The sequence below is a fragment of the Carassius carassius genome, chromosome 7 (genome assembly GCF_963082965.1).
Source record: "Carassius carassius chromosome 7, fCarCar2.1, whole genome shotgun sequence".
In the NCBI taxonomy this organism is placed as follows: Eukaryota; Metazoa; Chordata; class Actinopteri; order Cypriniformes; family Cyprinidae; genus Carassius; species Carassius carassius.
Window position 1 is genome coordinate 298,208 of NC_081761.1, and position 13,197 is coordinate 311,404.

General features: G+C 43.2%; 1 protein-coding gene across 1 annotated transcript in view; it reads left to right on the forward strand.

The window, feature by feature from the left end:
- dusp27 (dual specificity phosphatase 27) overlaps positions 1–13,048 on the forward strand; it is a 15,323-nt gene extending 2,275 nt beyond the window's left edge. Inside the window, exon 5 of the mRNA XM_059553420.1 lies at positions 10,245–13,048. Coding sequence (XP_059409403.1) covers positions 10,245–12,808 — 2,564 coding nt within the window. The 3' untranslated portion in view covers positions 12,809–13,048. The remainder of the gene's footprint in view (positions 1–10,244) is intronic.
- The last annotated feature ends 149 nt before the right edge of the window (positions 13,049–13,197 follow it).

The window sequence follows — 13,197 nt, forward strand, 5'->3', positions numbered from 1 at the left end:
GAGCAGTCTGTTTTCTAATGTCAAATGCTATGTGCAAAATGTTAATACTTTTTTTTTCATAAATAAAACGTTTACTAAACCTGTATGACTCCTGCTGAACACACAGATACTCAGAAATATATTAGAGACTGACAGCCACAGTCAACATTCACTTTTGTTTTGTACAAATGCTCCTCATTCTGTTCCTGTCATCAAGCACCAGGAGAGAATTCATGAAGGCTTGGCGTTGTGTATTAATAAGGTCATGATGTGGTTTGATAATCCAGAGAGCTGTCACATCACTTTATTAATATCAGTTTTGTTGGCCACAGGCCTTTTGGGAGGGGCATGTACTTGGCATCAAGACAATGTGTCTCGTTGGTGTGCCCATGTTTAACCACCAGAGGGCACACTTCTTAGTTGTGTTTGTATCTCTGGACTTCAGTTCCCTTCAGCCTTTGCTTTGAGTATCGAGTAACTCATCCACATATAAGCCTGGTTTCCTTTGTCTTTGGTTGCTAGTCTATTGTTTACTGTTACATGTTTTCTGTTGCTCTGTTTTCGCCATGACATGGTTTGTTTTTGTACTCTTCTTTGTGTAACCCAGACTAATTCAGTATTATAAAATATATTTTTGTAAATGAATGGGTTCACAAAAACGTAAATAATTAAAGATTGGTGATGTCAACAAACCTTTTTCGTTGAATAAATTATGTGGGAAAAATAATTTGTAATATTTAGGGTTATTGGTTCAGCCAATCAGAATACTGTTGATGTGATCCGCCCACAGAGCAGATGCGCGAGACCGGAGAGTGGAGAAGTCTGAGAGAAATTCGTCTAGTTTAGTCATAAAGAGAATTGAGAAATAATTAAGTAAAACTATAAAAATAGTCTTTACATCTCTTCAGGATTGTTAAAAGAGGACGATATTGAGTGGATTCTGTAGTTGTTTTACTCCTGTGACGATCGATGGGTTAATTACATCGTCGTATTGCTGGAAAGTGAATATCTGGATGTGGTGAGTTCATTTATGTGTGTATGCTGAATTTAATGTTTAAATAAGAAACACAACACTACTTTTGTGAGAAAAACAGAAGTTTATTTCATTTGTTATGTTCATAAGATTTATGTTGTATTTTTGGAGTATTTTTATTTATTGTACAATTTCATTGTGCTGAGTGAGTTCAGTCATTTTCACTTGGAGTCAAATTGCTTCACGTGCATGTCTCGTGCGCGTGCCTGAAAAGAGAAATGTTTATTAGCAATGTAATATTGTAAAAGGTACAATATTGTAAAACACTGATTACTTTTATTTGTATGGTTAAATGTTAATTTACTCTGATGATGAGATACTTACCTTATGTGATGCCATTGTTGACTAAATGCGGTGGTGCATTTCTGGCCTTTTGAACAGGTCAGGTTTTTTTTCTGAGTGGAGTTGATTCTCATGGATGGCGAGCCAACCTAATCGGATACTGGACGAAAAAAGAAGAAAATTCATCTTAAAGGACCAAGAGAGTATCTTGATTTCATATTTTGTTTTTCCCTGCTCAAGGTAAAACTTTTCCTGCACAGAGACTGTTTTTTCCTTCTCCATACGGGACTGAGAACTGAGATATCTAATAGAAAAGACTGATATCAGTGATTGAGTATTTGGAAATTGAACCTATCGTCGACGTGAGTGTGATATTACAAAATTGTGGTTGAGTCTGAACAGGTTTTGTCAATTTGCTGTTGGGTACATTATTAATGTATTTCTAGTGTAAAACTGACAGTGATTTGTTCAGTGACTTATTCTATTTCTTTTCATTGAATTTAAGTGATTCACTTCTAATTGTTTATTTATTTTATTTTATTGTGTTTACTTTAAAAGGGGAAAGGCCTGTGTGTTCAAACAAACATTTATAAAAGTTATATACTTACCTTAACAGTGGTGTCCTGTCATCCCTCAGCAATAACTCTCCATCTCCGTAGTCGAACATAACAATCTTCTGATCTCCTAATTGGTTCATAAAGTGAAGTCCAAATTTATAAGTAATAACCCGTTACATAACATTGGCGAGCCAGCCAGGAGATGGCGATGTGTTGCTGAGGACAGGCAGCTGAAATTTAAACCCATTTTAGTGCTCAGACAAATCAACCAGTTCACTGTCAAAATGGATGTAATTGATCAAGAAGGTATCAAAATCCCAAATGCTGTAATAGTTAGTGGGGTAACTGGAACAACAGAGGATGACGAACTGATAAAACTTCTGCAAGAACATGGTTCTATTGATAGGTCAGTGAAAATTCAGGACCCTGAATCTGAGTTTTATCATGACTTAATTATTGAGTTTGACAGTGGCAGTGCTTTACAGTCGTTAGAGCCCACGCTGCCATTTACTTACCAGCTAACCAGTGATCCAAATGTCACTTACATAGTCAGATCATTATCTAGTGTTTACACCCGACAATTGGGGGGTAGTGCTACTAGATCTTACCTCAAAGGGTTAAAAGAAATTGCAAAACTCAGTGGGGCAAATTTTGAAGTGATGCTAAGTGAAATGCTGACAGAAATGAGTTCTGTGGTTCTCCCAGCAAGCACTACATCTGAAGCTGCTGACAAAGACCCGATTAGACTATCTGGTCAAGAACCGCTTGAAGGCAAAGCAACTCCATTCACCGCTCAGCCTTACAAAGGAGGAACCCAGCAGACCCAACCTGCTGCTTCTTACGTGGCTGACACCTCAGTTCTTACCTCTCCCACAATACTTAACCCACCTGAAGTCCAGAGGTTGGTTGTTGAACACGTGGTGAGGAATGGAGAAGCTATTACTCAGGTGCACGCGCCTATGCGACTCAGATTATTTTCTGGGAGAAAACCTAGACCTGCCAATGAAACGGATTATGACTCATGGCGTTCTAGTGTTGATCTTGTTCTGAAAGATCCTGCAATATCTGATCTTCATACGTCAAGAAAGATCCTGGACAGTCTTTTGTCTCCAGCTGCTGATGTTATTAAACACTTGAGCCCTGATTCTTCTCCAGCAGCTTACCTGCAGTTACTGGATTCTGCTTTCGGCACAGTAGAAGACGGTGACGAGCTCTTTGCTAGATTTATGAATACCTTGCAGGATGCAGGGGAGAGACCTTCAGCTTACCTGTCTAGGCTTCAGGCAGCCTTGGGTGTAACAATTAAGCGTGGTGGTGTTTCACCCAGTGAAGCAGACCGGCATCTCTTGAAGCAGTTCTGCCGGGGCTGCTGGGATGATGGCTTGATTACTGATCTGCGACTGGCACAAAAACGTGATGATCCTCCACCCTTTGCACAGTTGTTGTTGATGCTACGGACTGAGGAAGATAAACATGTTGCAAAAACCATGCGTATGAAACAACATCTAGGTGGTACTAAGCAGCGCGCACTGATGCATACCCAAAGAACCTGGGTGTCTGATGAAACTGACCCAACTTCATCCACCAATGTGCTGTCGTTGGCTACAGAAGCTAAAGAGCTAAGAAAACAGATAGCGACTCTCCAGAGCCAACTAGCAAAACTTACCTCTAAAGCTGATGCCCCAAAGAAATCTTCATCGCAAGCAGTGGATCGGAAAACTTTTTCCACAGAGAAAAGATCAAGCAAACAGAGTGCTGTAGCCACAATACCTGTGAATCATAAACAAACTGACAAACCCAGGCCGTGGTATTGCTTTAAATGTGGGGAGGATGGCCACATTGCCTCCTCCTGTGAGTCAGAGTCCAACCCAACCCTGGTGGCTGAAAAGCGGAAACTTTTGAGGGAGAAACAATCCCAGTGGGAAATTCAAAACAACATCACAAAAGGCACTTTAAACTAGAATCAGTTCCTGTTGTGGGACAACCAGGGACTGAAATATTGAACTGTCCCCTTCAAACCAAAGTTTCCACACAAAACCATTGCTCCAAGATGAACATTTCCAGATTGCCCAAGGGTTTGATTGGCGAAAAATGTATAGCACAAGTTACTATTTCAGGGCAGGAATGCAATTGTTTGATAGACACTGGCTCACAAGTTACCACTATTCCTTTGTCTTTTTATGAGCAATGTCTTTCAGAATATCCTATCAATTCCCTCTCTGATTTGTTGGAGGTTGAAGGTGCGAATGGTCTTTCTGTACCCTACATTGGGTACATAGAATTGATTGTGACCTTCCCGGCAGACTTCATTGGTACAAGTGTTGATGTACCCACCGTTGCTTTGGTGGTTCCAGATCCAAAGTCCCACACCATGCCTTTAGTCCTGATTGGGACAAATACTTTGGACACCCTTTATGAGGAACACTTGAAAGTGAGTTCTACCACATTCCAACCTTCATTGTTTGGCTACAGGTCTGTTCTGAATACCCTCAGATTGCGGCATGAATATGGCACAACTGGTGTTCTCGGTCATGTTGGGTTGAGGGGTAGGGTGCCTGAAGTCATGGCTGCTGGCCAAACTGTCGTTTTAGAAGGGATTGCCCATGTGAGTGGAGTTTCAACTGATAAGTGGGTTGTAGTGGAACACCCCTCCATATCTTCCCTACCTGGAGGAGTTGTTGTAAAAAACTGCTTACTTACCCTTCCTTCTAAGAAATCCTGCCATCTTCCTGTAGTTCTTACAAATGAAACCGATCATGACATCACTATCCCGCAGAGGTGTGTTATTGCAGAAATCCATGCGTTGGAGTCGGTACTTTCTTCTGACAGTGCTGTGTCTAAGTTAGCTTCTCAAAGTAATGAGCACACGGCGGTCAAAGAGGAAATGTTCACTTTGAATTTTGGTGATTCTCCACTATCACAGGAGTGGAAGGACCGAATCACCAAAAAGCTATGTGAGATGCCAGAAGTCTTTGCTCAACACAATCTGGACTTTGGACATACACAGAAAGTGAAACATTCCATCAAATTACATGATGAGACCCCGTTTAAACATCGCGCTAGACCAATCCATCCACGAGACCTTGGAGCAGTAAGAAAACACCTTCAGGAGCTTTTGTCAAGCAGAGTCATACGTGAGTCGGAATCCCCTTTCTCATCGCCAATAGTGGTGGTCAGGAAGAAAAATGGCGATGTACGACTCTGTATAGATTATCGGAAGTTAAATCTTCAAACAGTCAAGGACGCTTATGCCTTACCGAACCTTGAAGAAACATTTTCAGCTTTAAATGGTTCGAAGTGGTTTACTGTTTTAGACTTGAAATCTGGGTATTACCAGATTGAAGTTGCAGAAGTGGACAAGCCCAAAACTGCTTTTGTGTGTCCGTTGGGGTTTTGGGAATTTAATCGGATGCCACAGGGGGTAACCAATGCACCAAGCACTTTCCAAAGGCTGATGGAAAAGTGTATGGGAGACATCAATCTAAAAGAAGTGCTTGTGTTTTTGGATGACTTGATTGTGTTCTCCAAAACCCTAGAGGAACAAGAGAGGCGGCTGCTGCAAGTCTTAGCTCGCCTGAAGGAATACGGGCTCAAACTTTCGCCAGAGAAGTGCCGTTTTTTCCAGACTTCTGTCAGATACTTAGGGCATGTGGTATCCGAGCGTGGGGTGGAAACGGATCCTGAAAAGATTGAGGCTATAAAAACCTGGCCATGTCCAAGAAACCTTAAGGAGTTAAGGTCGTTTCTTGGTTTTTCAGGCTACTATCGTAGGTTTATTAAAGCCTACTCACAAATAGTAAAACCCCTGAATGACCTGACTTCTGGTTATCCACCACTGAGGAAAAGTTGTAAGAAGGCTGATAAAGAACGTCAGTATTACGATCCCAAAGAGCCTTTTGGTGGTCGTTGGACGACTGCTTGCCAAGAAGCATTCAAGACCCTCATTGAAAAGCTTTCCACCGCTCCTGTCTTGGGTTTTGCGGACCCCAAACTTCCTTATGTTGTTCATACAGATGCCAGCACCACAGGACTGGGGGCTGCACTGTACCAAGAGCAGGATGGGAAACAACGTGTGATTTCATTTGCCAGCAGAGGTTTATCGCGAAGCGAGTCCCGTTACCCAGCTCATAAACTTGAGTTTCTTGCCCTTAAATGGGCTGTAACGGAGAAGTTTCATGACTATCTTTATGGCAGCACATTTACTGCCGTAACAGATAGTAACCCATTGACTTATCTTCTGACAACCGCTAAGCTTGATGCTACTAGCTACCGGTGGCTCGCTGCACTTTCCACATTCTCATTTAAGCTGCAGTACCGGGCTGGTAAACAAAACATTGATGCAGACAGCTTGTCAAGGCGACCACACAAAGAGCAGTCAGAGGATCAATTGTCGTCAAAAGAGTATGAGAGGATCCAGAAGTTTGTGCAGTACCATACAACGGGTGCTGAAACCTTACAGAGTACTGATAATGATGCAATCAGAGCCATCTGCGATAAACATTCTATCCAACAGGCTGATGATTCTGGTGTTACCTTGGTTGAGTCCCTTGCGTTTCATCCTGAAGCAGTGCCTGAGTGTTTTGAGCAAGAAAATAACTTAAGTGGGTTACCTGCTTTACCTGATTTGACGAAGGGAGAATTAATAGAAAAGCAGAGATCTGATCCAATCATTCATGAGGTGATAATGTGTCTGGAATCAGGTGAAAAACCTCCACCTGCATTAAGAAAGGAATATCCAGATTTTCCCTTTTACTTACGAGAATGGGACCGTCTTGAGTTGATGGACGGAGTTCTGTATAGGCGGCGACGAGATGGGGACTCTGTCAGTCATCAATTGGTTTTGCCAGAAGATCTCAGAAGTTTTGCTATGAGCAGTTTGCATGATCAAATGGGTCATATGGGAATGGAAAGGACGCTGGATCTGGTCCGCTCCAGATTCTATTGGCCAAGGATGGGAGCTGAAGTAGAGCAAAAAGTTAAGACCTGCAATCGTTGTGTCCGCAGGAAAACTTTGCCACAAAAAAGTGCACCTTTGGTAAACATCCAAGCCACAAGACCCTTACAGCTTGTCTGTATGGATTTTCTTTCTCTTGAACCAGACAAGAGCAACACTCGTGATATCTTGGTGATTACTGATTTTTTTACCAAGTATGCTGTGGCTGTACCAACACCAAATCAAAGAGCAAGAACCGTTGCAAAGTGCCTATGGGATCAATTCATTGTGCATTACGGTTTCCCTGAGAGGTTACATAGTGACCAAGGACGAGACTTTGAGTCACATACCATCAAGGAACTTTGTGCAATTGCTGGGATCCAAAAAATCAGAACAACACCATATCATCCTAGGGGGAATCCTGTGGAACGATTTAACCGGACTTTGTTAAACATGCTCGGAACATTGGAAGAAAAGGATAAAAGCCATTGGAAGGATTTTGTTAAACCTTTGGTCCATGCATATAATTGCACCAAGCATGAAGCCACAGGATTTTCCCCGTATGAACTGATGTTTGGCCGTCAACCTCGGTTGCCACTTGATATTGCTTTGGGATTACCTGGTAAAGACAGTTCACAAGTATCTCATTCACAGTATGTTCAACATCTTAAGTCTCACTTAAAAGAGAGTTATGAGGTTGCTTCACGAAATGCACAGAAAATTGCTGAAAAGAACAAAATTCGATTTGACAAAAATGTGACCAATTCTTCTTTGGAAGTTGGAGATCGTGTGTTAGTCAGGAATGTCCGTATCCGCGGGAAGCACAAGTTAGCAGACAGATGGGAATCTGAAGTCTACGTCGTTGTGAAACGCGTTTCTGACTTACCAGTTTACACGGTTCGTCCAGAGACAAAGGATGGTCCGCTTCGCACTCTTCATAGAGATCTTTTGCTTCCTTGCGGGTTCCTACCTGTTTCTGAAACCTTAGAACCAGCTGTGAGTAAACCTACCACAAGGCGCAGGACTCGGCTGAATCCTGATTCACAAGGCCCTGATGGTCTGGATTCTGCTCTCGAGACAGATGATGAAATTCCTGATCCTGTACAAAGTATATATCCAGTCAATGAAACAAGGTTTACTACTGTTCATAAAGTTCTTAAGCCGAACAATCTGAAGGAAGATTCTCCTAATCTTGAGGTTGTCCATTCATCCTCAGCAGATGATGCAGCTCTGAAGGTTCAGAGTAGTGACTCACCTGTAGATGTTCAAGAGCAAGCTTCACCTACTGGAGCTGTAGGGGAACACTTACCTGTTGAAGTTCCAGTGGAATACTTACCTGATGTTGCGGAATATGTAGAGGCAAGTCATTTACCTGATGTAACACCAGTTAATGACCAAGTAAATGCTGAAGATGAATGTAGTGGACACAACCAGAGTTCCGATGTGGAGAAAAATGAGCATTCAGGAGACTTACCCAGACGATCGGTCCGACGAAGAGAGAGGCCTAAAATACTTACCTATCCACAGCTTGGAAACCCCTTGATACATGTAGTGCAGTCCTTGTTTCAAGGGTTAAACACTGCTTTCGCTAATGCATTGAGCGGCACTGAAAGTCTGAATAGTTTAGCTGAGATATCCTCAATACAGGATGTATAAAATGTGAGTCACTCTTTATTGTGTCACGGGACGTGCACAGTTAGGAGGGGAGGATGTAACCCAGACTAATTCAGTATTATAAAATATATTTTTGTAAATGAATGGGTTCACAAAAACGTAAATAATTAAAGATTGGTGATGTCAACAAACCTTTTTCGTTGAATAAATTATGTGGGAAAAATAATTTGTAATATTTAGGGTTATTGGTTCAGCCAATCAGAATACTGTTGATGTGATCCGCCCACAGAGCAGATGCGCGAGACCGGAGAGTGGAGAAGTCTGAGAGAAATTCGTCTAGTTTAGTCATAAAGAGAATTGAGAAATAATTAAGTAAAACTATAAAAATAGTCTTTACATCTCTTCAGGATTGTTAAAAGAGGACGATATTGAGTGGATTCTGTAGTTGTTTTACTCCTGTGACGATCGATGGGTTAATTACATCGTCGTATTGCTGGAAAGTGAATATCTGGATGTGGTGAGTTCATTTATGTGTGTATGCTGAATTTAATGTTTAAATAAGAAACACAACACTACTTTTGTGAGAAAAACAGAAGTTTATTTCATTTGTTATGTTCATAAGATTTATGTTGTATTTTTGGAGTATTTTTATTTATTGTACAATTTCATTGTGCTGAGTGAGTTCAGTCATTTTCACTTGGAGTCAAATTGCTTCACGTGCATGTCTCGTGCGCGTGCCTGAAAAGAGAAATGTTTATTAGCAATGTAATATTGTAAAAGGTACAATATTGTAAAACACTGATTACTTTTATTTGTATGGTTAAATGTTAATTTACTCTGATGATGAGATACTTACCTTATGTGATGCCATTGTTGACTAAATGCGGTGGTGCATTTCTGGCCTTTTGAACAGGTCAGGTTTTTTTTCTGAGTGGAGTTGATTCTCATGGATGGCGAGCCAACCTAATCGGATACTGGACGAAAAAAGAAGAAAATTCATCTTAAAGGACCAAGAGAGTATCTTGATTTCATATTTTGTTTTTCCCTGCTCAAGGTAAAACTTTTCCTGCACAGAGACTGTTTTTTCCTTCTCCATACGGGACTGAGAACTGAGATATCTAATAGAAAAGACTGATATCAGTGATTGAGTATTTGGAAATTGAACCTATCGTCGACGTGAGTGTGATATTACAAAATTGTGGTTGAGTCTGAACAGGTTTTGTCAATTTGCTGTTGGGTACATTATTAATGTATTTCTAGTGTAAAACTGACAGTGATTTGTTCAGTGACTTATTCTATTTCTTTTCATTGAATTTAAGTGATTCACTTCTAATTGTTTATTTATTTTATTTTATTGTGTTTACTTTAAAAGGGGAAAGGCCTGTGTGTTCAAACAAACATTTATAAAAGTTATATACTTACCTTAACAGTGGTGTCCTGTCATCCCTCAGCAATAACTCTCCATCTCCGTAGTCGAACATAACAATCTTCTGATCTCCTAATTGGTTCATAAAGTGAAGTCCAAATTTATAAGTAATAACCCGTTACATTTGCCATTAGGCATGTTTTAAATTTGCTCATTTGAAGGGTAATGAAAATGCGGCTAGTGCTAAACAGTAAAACAATGTGTCAATATTGTGTGAGGAGGACAATGATAAACAGCCAGTTTTCAGCTAAAGTCAGTTCATGGTTGATTCAGTGGTGTCACCATCGGCTCAGGTCTCTTCTAATAGTGTCTGTGCAATTAAGTCCTAGAATTTAACAATGCATTTCCCTTTTCAGTTTGTGTGACAAATAGGATGATGACATTACGTTAATCTGATGATTTTCTTTCCTCTTCATGTAGGCAAGGTGCTTGTGGACTCGATGATGGGTGTGAGCCGGTCAGCGGTGCTTGTCGCTGCTTATCTTATGATCTTCCAGAACATGAGCATCATAGAGGCCCTGCTGGAGATCAGGAAGAAACGTGCCATCAACCCCAACGAAGGGTTTATAAAGCAGCTGCGCCAACTCAACGAGACTCTGATGGAGGAACGAGACGAAGACGATGACGAGACCCTCAGCCAGTGCTCCGTGATCGATGCCCGCGCTCGTCTTGATGAGGAGGAGAGCATGTTTGGAGTTAAAGCTGAATCCATCATGGTGGACGAGGAGGGAGACAGCGGCAGCGTCATGAGTAGCGTAGCGTCTTCGGCCGCCGCCGCGGCTCTGAAAGCAGGACTTCTTGGTGGCCCGAGCAAACCTGACCTGGAGGTGACCGCCAAGGACCCGGCGCTCCCTGGAAAAGACAGAGAAGATGAAGAGGGGGATGTGGACAGCATGATAAGAGAGTGGCAGAAGCGCAACGAGAAGTACCAGGATGAGGACTGGTGGGAGGCACAGCTGATGTGTGACGGGGGGGACGGTGAGTCCTTGCTGGGCGACAGGAAACCGCTGGACGTGCGACCGGAGGACCTGGAGAGCGTGACCAGTGAAGATGTGCGAATGGTGAAGGAACGCATCAGGAATCGTCCCCGTCGACCCGCTTCAGATACAGGCTCTGCAACGAGCCGCAGCAGCTTCTCTGATCTCTGGAAGCAGCGTCTGAAGGACATCGAGGAGCAGGCCGCAGCACGATACAGACTCAAAGAGGAAGACGAGGACAGCGAAACAAGCCAGAAGAGAATCGACGACGATGTCGAGAGCATCCTCTCGGACAGCAGCTCCATGTACAACTTCTGCAAGAAGAACAAGGAGAACCTAACACCTCTGGAACGATGGAAAGTTAAGCGAATTCAGTTCGGATGGAACAAAAAAGATGAGAACGGAGAGCAAGTGGAGGCCAAGACGGAAGCTCCTGCTCCCTCGCTGGAGGACGTCAACCTGACAGCCTATCAGACCTGGAAACTCAAGCAGCAGAAGAAGCACGGTGGCGAAGAGGACAAGGACGAAATCCTGAAGATGAGTCGAGCCGAGGACCCGGCCACCATCAAGAAAAGACAGCGACGCGAGGAGCTTCTGGAGCGAACGAGGAAGACGCTGGAGGAGAGCCAGTCGGTGTGTGGCTGGGAAACCGAGAGGGCTCTGAGCGGAAGCATCCCGCTGTCTGCTTTCTGTGCCGGAGCCTTCCCGTCTGCAAGCACCGCCGGAGACGATAACATGTCTGTGCTCAGCGGAAGGTCTTCCGTCCTTTCAGGTCACAGCACCAGATCCCAACCTCCCGTTCCTCAGGAGCCTCCGGCCGCGATCCTCGGCCCTAACGGTGAGCCCATGGTAAACATTTCCAACATCCAGAACTGGATTGCCAATGTGGTCAATGAGACTCTCATGCAGAAGCAAGCCGAGATGATGACGGGAGCGAGTCTGGCTCCTTCCAGAGCGGGATCGGTGTTCAGTCTGGGTGTCGGACGCGGAGGAGACGATGATAAAGCCTCAATGCTGAGTGGATCCACATACTCGTCACGAAGCAGAGCCGAATCCGTGCTGTCTTTGGGTGGAAAGGCTCGATCCGTGCTCTTGACCGGCGGCCGGGCCGAGTCTGTGATTTCTGCTGGAGGAGCATCAAACGTCTCCTCTGTGTCCCGGCGGAGCAAGATTACTACGACCAGCGTGCCGCTCTACAGCCTCTTCCAAGACCAGGTGAACCTCCACAAACTGGACACCATGGAGAAAGAAATCAAGTCTGACATGCGGGACAAGATGGCTTCCTATGAGGTGAAGAAGATCACAGAGGACAACAAGCGCAGTACATTATACAAGAAGAAAAAACCAAAGGAGGAGGAGGAGGAGGACGAAGATGAAGTAAATCATGGAAAACTGAACGGATTTGATGATTCGGCCACCCGTTGCTTCGAGAAACCCAAACCTAAAAGAGATTACGGCCGTTCTGGAATACTGAACCTGCCAGCTTCGGCCAGGAACCCCACCAGCAGCATCGATGAATGGCTGGAAAACGTGAGACCTCCTCAGAGCAAACCTACACCTTACGATGGAGACGGAGAGACGCCGCGCATGTCTCGGCCAGCGTACGAGGAACCTTCGGAGTTTGACTTCCCGAGCCGCAGGAGCTCTATTTCAGTCAATGACGACGAAGAGGAGGAATATAGCTTTGCCTCGAGGTTTGCTTCCAGGCATCAGCCAGATGATGACATGGATTTGGCTCGAGATCCCAGTCCGGAGTTTACCTATCGATCCGGGATAGGTGAAGATACTAGTTACAGAACCAGGAGGTCGTATGCTAACAACAATGAGACTGTGAGGACTGCTAAGACTGTACCGGAAGACAAGGAAGATGAGGAAATATCTGCTTTCATTGCTCAGATTAAACAGAGGGCGAGAGCACGGGTGGCGGAGGAGATGGAGGATGATGAAGTTCTTTCATCGTGGAGGAAACAGGAGGAGTCAAAGTCACACGCACACAATAAAAACTAATACAAACATGACTGTTCATGCCAAAAAAAGAGAGGAAAATTCATTATCTATTGTAGATGTAGAATATCATAGCAGTAATGATGCATTGTTTCATATGTGTGATCTGACAGGCTTCCATTCATAAAGTAAAAAAGTGTTCAGGACGAGACTCTTAGAGATTGATACTGCATATAAACAAACAGAAGATAACATCACTGCGTTCAAAGTCACAAACACACAATAAAGCATATTTAGCAGCTCTGGAGTCATTAAATGAAATTATTAACTGCATCCAAAATAAACGTCTTTGTGTACATTATTTGTTTGTGTGTACTGTGTATATTTGTTATGTATATATAAATACACATTGTATATGCTGTATGTGTGTCTTTATATATACACATATATGC